General features: G+C 48.2%; 1 protein-coding gene across 1 annotated transcript in view; it reads left to right on the top strand.

The window, feature by feature from the left end:
- Positions 1–6: 6 nt before the first annotated feature.
- Positions 7–6,171, top strand: part of GCH1 (GTP cyclohydrolase 1) — a 40,830-nt gene continuing 34,665 nt past the window's right edge. Inside the window, exon 1 of the mRNA XM_008049403.2 lies at positions 7–58. Coding sequence (XP_008047594.1) covers positions 19–58 — 40 coding nt within the window. The 5' untranslated portion in view covers positions 7–18. The remainder of the gene's footprint in view (positions 59–6,171) is intronic.

Genomic DNA, 6,171 nt, shown 5'->3' with positions numbered 1-6,171 from the left:
TGGAGGGCGGCCACGGCCATGCAGTTCTTCACCAAGGGCTACCAGGAGACCATCGCAGGTCTGGGCGCCGGCCGGGCGGGAGGGCCGTGGGGCGCGGGCGGGGGGTCGTGGGGCGCGGGCGGGGGAGCCGTGTCGCGCGGGCGAGAGGGCCGTGTCGCGCGGGGCAGGATGCTCGAGGCGCTCGCCGCTCCCCGGCGGCGCCTTCCACGGAGCCCGTCTCTGGACACGTCTGGGGTCCCGCCACGCGAGCTCGGGGACCCTCTCTCCCACCGACCTGCTGGGCACCGGGTCCCCCGGCAAGTCGCGCCTGTCCGTGTCCCCTCAAGCCCTCCCACCGGGGGTGTTTCCAGGGCTTAGCGCGGCTCTCGGCATGGGCTCCCCGGAGAGCGGGCGCGCGGCTGCCCGGGCTGGCTCGTGGCTGGAGGGACCTGCCTCCGCCCCCGAACCCCCAAAGCCGTGAAGCGACTCCCGGCTGCTGCCTCGGGGTCGGGGAGGCGCTCTAGGTTCTGGGATTCGGACCGAGTCTCCCCAGTACCCTCTTCCCCCACGGCGGGGTTGGACAGTTGGTTTGGTAGGTGCCTAGGCCGAGCGGAGCGCTTTGCCAGTGCAGGTCTGAATGGAAATGAAATAAATAAGCCTTCCTACTTTCTCGGCTGGGACCAAAGACGTTGCTTTCCAGTCCATATCTTTTTCTTTTGGTAGAGTCGCGATCTTGCCATGTTGCCCAGGCTGCTCTTGAACTGCTGGGCTCAAGCGATCCTCCTGCCTCGGCCCCCGAAAGTGCTGGGGTTAAAGTCCACACCCTCCGTGTGTCCTGGTGCTAGTTACTTCTTTGATTTGGGAAAGGTCTGTGCCCTCACTGTTTGTGAAAGTGAAACTGGCTTGGAAAGGTAACCTCCCTGCTGTTTCTCGGAAGGAGTGCTGGGTGACTCCACCAAATAGACCCTGGGAAAACAAGGCTATTTTTGTCTAGTGACTTGCCAGAGGAAGGGCAGGAAGTCAGACTGCCCACGGACGGGTTTCAAGAAGGAAGTGATGCTAGGTCTAAGGCCCAGAACATTTCAGTTCACGTTTTGAATTCCCTGATTGTGAAAGTCTGGAGCTTCCAAAGCAGTTTTAAAATGCAAAGACGGAGGAACGCACTTTCGGTTTTCTGAGGGCTCAACTCTTAGGAGGTTTGAGGCTTCCATTTTTTTTTTGGTAATAATCGCACCATAGTGGACATCAGAGGACTTTGTGCATTCTGCCTCTTTCATACACAGAAAGTAGTCTATCCACAGCGCGGCCCAGGCTGAGGGAGTCCTCCCTGAGTGCTCTGTAAGCTAGTTTGCATCTCATTGCCCAAGGGGAGGAGGTTTTTCTTTCTTTCTTTCTTTTCTTTTTGAGTTGGAGTCTCACTGTGTTGTCTAGCCTGGACCTCTTGGGCTCAGGAGATCCTTCCACCTCTGCATCCTGAGTAGCAGGAACTACAGGCATGTGCCACCATGCCTGGCTAATTTATTTTATTTTGTTTTGTTTTTTTAAAGACACAAGGTCTCATTACATTGCCCAGACTGGTCTCGAACTTCTGAGCTCAAGCAGTCCTCCGTCTCCACCTCCCAAAGCGCTGGGATTACAGGCAAGAGCCACCAAGTTAGGCCAGGAGAGGGATTTCTGATCCTGAGATAGGTCACAGGATTCACTAAGTGACTCCATAGGTTTACTGGAAAAGTGGCTAGCAAAGATTTCCGATGATACAAGATTCGGCTAAAGGGGATGATGACTCCAAGGAATGCTTCATCCCACCTTAGAGATGCTGTCTTGGTTAAGCGCTAATTTATTACTGCAACAGCCCATGGGTCTAGAGCTAGAAAGCAGATGTGTATTTTTCAGCGTCTGGGGAGGAGAGGGAACAGCAAGCAGCTGCCTAATGGGTGTGGGGTTTCCTTTAGAAGTGATTAAAATGAACTGGACTCCGTGGTTTAGCCTCTAATCCCAGCACTTTGGGAGGCTGAGGCAAGTGTTTGAGACCAACCAGGGCAACTTAGTGAGATCTTGTCTCTACAGTAAATAAAATAAAAAATTAGCCAGGTGTGGTAGCGTGCGCCTGTAGTTCCGGCTACTTGGAAGGCTGGAGGCGGAAGGATCACCGGAGCCCAGCAGGTCGTGAGTGTGCCACTGCACTCCAGCCTGGGCGACGGAGTGAGATTCCAACTCAAAAAAAAAAAAAAAGAAATGATGAAAATGTTGTGGACTAGAGAGTGGTGATAGTTGCACAATATTGTGAATGCCATTGGATTGTATACTTTAAGGTGACCAAAATGATGAATTTTATGTATATTTTCCCACACTATAAAGTCAGGTGCATCTGTGGCCCCAGCTACTAAGGAGGCTGAGGAAGGACAACTGCTTGAGCCCAGGAGTTTGAGACCAGCCTGGGCAATATAATGAGACCCTCATCTCAAAAAAAAGTCCATGGATCATTTAAGATTATTATAAGCCATTAATTGAACACAGTCATTTGCCGCATAACAATGTTTTATCCACAATGGACCATTATATGCCAAGGTGGTCCCATAAGATTATAACGGAATAGAAGAATTCCTTTTTTTTTCAGTCAGGATCTCACTCTGTCACCCAGGCTACAATGCATTGGCACAGTCATGGCTTGCCACAGCCTCAGCCTTCTGGGCTCAGGTGACCTTCCTGCCTCAGCCTCCCAAGTACCTGGGACTATAGGCACATGTCACCACGCTTGGCTAATTTTTTTGTAAAGACGAGGTTTCAGTATGTTGCCCAGGCTGGTCTCGAATTCCAGGACTCAAGCAATCCTCTGGCCTCAGCCTTCCAAAGTTCCAGGATTATAGGTGTGAGCTACCATGCCTGACCTGAAATATTCCCTTTGCCTAGTGATATCTTGGTGATCCCGACTCTGTGTAGGCTTATGTGTTTGTTTGTGTCTTCGTTTTTAACAAAACATTTAAAAAAGTAAAACACAAAAATTAAAAATCAGAAAAACTTACAAGGATATAAAGCCATATTTTTATACAGCTGTACAGTGTATTTGTGTTTTAAGCTTAAGTACAAAAGAGTAGAAAACTTTAAACATTTAAAAAGTGTATAAAGTAACAAGTTACAGTAAGCTCAGTTTAATTTATGATTGAAGAAAGAGCATTTTAACATAAATCTAGTGTAGCCTGAGTGTACAGTGTTTACGAAGTCTGCAGTGGGGGACAGCCACGCCCTGGACATTCACATCGCTTACCACCCACGTGCTGACTCCCAGAAGCCTCCAGTCCTCCGACCTCCGCTCAGGGTGCGTGCCCTGTAGACGGTGCCATTTTTGTCTTTTATTCTGTTGTTTTTACTGTACCTGTAGTATTCCACATGGTGACATACTGCCCAGGTTTGTAGCCTAGGAGATGTAGGCTATGTAGTCTGTTAGTGTGTCGCAGGCTGTGCTAACTCAGCTTGTCACTTCTCTGGTGTCACAGAAATGAAATTGTGCATTTCCCAGAATGCATTTGCGCCGTTAAGTGTTGCCTGACTGTGCTTTGCATGAGTTAAGTGATTTATGTGGACGGTCTTGGTTCATCCTCAACTTTGAGGTAAATATGTCTCTTAGTCCTCTGACAAGGAATGGAGACAGAGAGGTTGGCCGTGCTAGCATTTGAACCTAGGAAGCCTGACTGTGGAACTCTTAGCTACTTACTCCCTTGTGTTGCTATGTAGGGAACGGAGTCAGAGTAGCTGTCTGTTATGCATTTCCAATGGTGAGCTGGGTCAACAGCATAAAAAGAAGTGAAGTAGAACGGATAAGGCCAGCCTCTCACATGTAGGATATGTGTTTGAGGAACTTCTGTGTAGGCTTCAAAGGGGCGATTTTTTGCGTGTGTACTGGCTCTAGGTGCCAAGTGTATTCCTTACTGTAGTCAAAAGCTTGAGAGCCTTTATCTGGGGGATCATGCTTAAGGCCTGAATATCGGTTTTTTTAGAGATACATAACTAAAGAGAAGACAGAGTGGAGAGGACAAGGATGACGTTGAACTCAGAGGAATGAACCTGGGACCAACCTGGGTGGGCGAGGAAAAGGAGGATGCTGGTGGGAGATGGGGTGGGGAGGGCCCCGAATCCAAGAGAAGAGAGCGATGGAGAAGACGGTCTGCACAATCTCTGATTATTTCCTTAGACAGCATAAGACAGCGACCTCTATGGATAGGAATAAACTCTGAAACTCACTCTTCTATGCTTGTAAACAAGGTAGTAATGTATGTATACATATATTACATACAAACACACACACGTATGTATCCTGTATATTAATTCCTAATTAGTAATGTTGGCTGAAGTGTTATAAAATATAAGCTGGGTATGGGGCTCACACCTGTAATTCCAGCACTTTGGGAGGGCGAAGTGGGAGGATTGCTTGAGCCTAGGAGTTTGAGACCAGCCTGGGCTACAAGGTGAGGCTTCATCTCCACACACACACACACACACACACATGCGCACAATTAGCCAGGCCTGGTGGCACAAGTCTGTAGTCCCAGCTATTCCAGAGGCTGAGGCAGGAGGACTGCTTGGGCCCAGGAGGTCGAGGCTGCAGTGAGCCGTGATCATGCCACTGTGCTCCAGCCTGGGTGAATAAGTTGGTTTTTTACATTCCCCCAACTCCTTCTCCCCCATTTCCTCTAATGTGGATTGATGCTACTTCCTGGCTTCTGAGACCTTTGGCTGTTTTCCTCACTGCAACTTCTCTCCAAGACTGTCCCTTGCAGTTACCTCTAGCAGGGTGGTGCAAATCTTCTTGGTCACTGGACCGTTGCTTGTGGCCACGCAGGAGGGCTGGAATGCTATCACTTCTCCCAGGAGCTGGCTGTGTTTTGAGTCCAGTGTCATAGGCCGATCCTTGAACCTACTCAGACCGACTCATCTGTTTCTGTCCCCTTTCAGTTTAGCCGCATTCTAGTTCCACCCATGTCAAAGGTTTTACCTTGGGAGCTTCCTTCCTACCTGGGTTGCCTTCCCTGTATTTCCGCTGTCCTCTTGTTCAGAACCCGTGCTTAATCAGATTGGGGGCTCTACTGTTCCCTGAGGTCTTTGATCTTCATGCCCTGGTGACTGACACTTTTGGACGTCATTGTCTACCAAAGGTTAAATGGGTGCAACTTGTCCCATCAATTGTCCTTCTGATGAGTTTATAGGAATACGCGAGAGTCTTGACTCTTCTGTCACGTTTCTAGTTGAAGCAGGTTTTAGCTTGTCTTATCCAGGCTGGCAAGACAGTTTTCATAAATCATGTGGATAGTTTCCAAAATTTGGGGACACAGGTATATAATCCCATGTGAGGACATGGCATCAGAGGAAGCTGACTCCTCGCTTCCCAATCAGACACCAGCAGTGAGTCATGTCTCCACCTCAGCCATTTTCTCTTCAAGATTGTGTCTGTTTTCTAAAGATAACGCCTGGCAGGGAGGCACTTTGTTTATATAAAAATGAGTTGAGTTTTAAAGTATATTATAATAAGGCTCATCTCTATTCTTTAGAAGTGCTATTTTAATTGTGTAGCTCATTTATTTAAATCTTGATTCATTAATAATTTTTGTTTTCGATTTATTTTGTCAATAAATACTTATAGTATTTATTTCTGTCTGCGGTGTATAAAGAAGAAAAAAATAACAAGATTGTTGAACTAGTATATGAATTTGGGACTTGTCTAAGTGAATTAAATATTAAGAAGCTACTGAGAGGGGAGGAGAAAAGCTAGTCCTCATAGTTTCTTTTAAAAATGTATTGCCAGTCGGGCTCGGTGGCCTAGCCTGTAATCCCGTGCCTTCAGGAGGTTGAGGTGAGTGGACTGCTTGAGCCCATGGGTTCGAGACCCACCTGGGCAACTTGGCAAGACCTCATCTCTACAATAAATAAAAAATCAGCCGGGTGTGGTAGCGCACGCCTGTAATTCCAGCTACTTGGAAGGCTGAGGTGGAAGGATCGCCGGAGCCCAGCAGGTCGAGGCTGCCATGGCCGGGAGCGGCCACTGCACTCCAGTCTGGGTGACGGCGTGAAACTCCAACTCAAAACAAACAAACAAACAAACAAAAACTGTATTACCTATAAACAATCCATCATGACCAAGTAGGCTTCATTCCTGGGATGCAAGGCTGGTTCAACATTCGTAAAACCATAAATGTTATT

The sequence above is a fragment of the Carlito syrichta genome, unplaced genomic scaffold (genome assembly GCF_000164805.1).
Source record: "Carlito syrichta isolate Samal-C Ts95f unplaced genomic scaffold, Tarsius_syrichta-2.0.1 Scaffold135578, whole genome shotgun sequence".
NCBI lineage: Eukaryota > Metazoa > Chordata > Mammalia > Primates > Tarsiidae > Carlito > Carlito syrichta.
The sequence above is the reverse complement of the archived record's forward strand: the minus strand, read 5'-3'. Positions and strand labels throughout refer to the sequence as shown.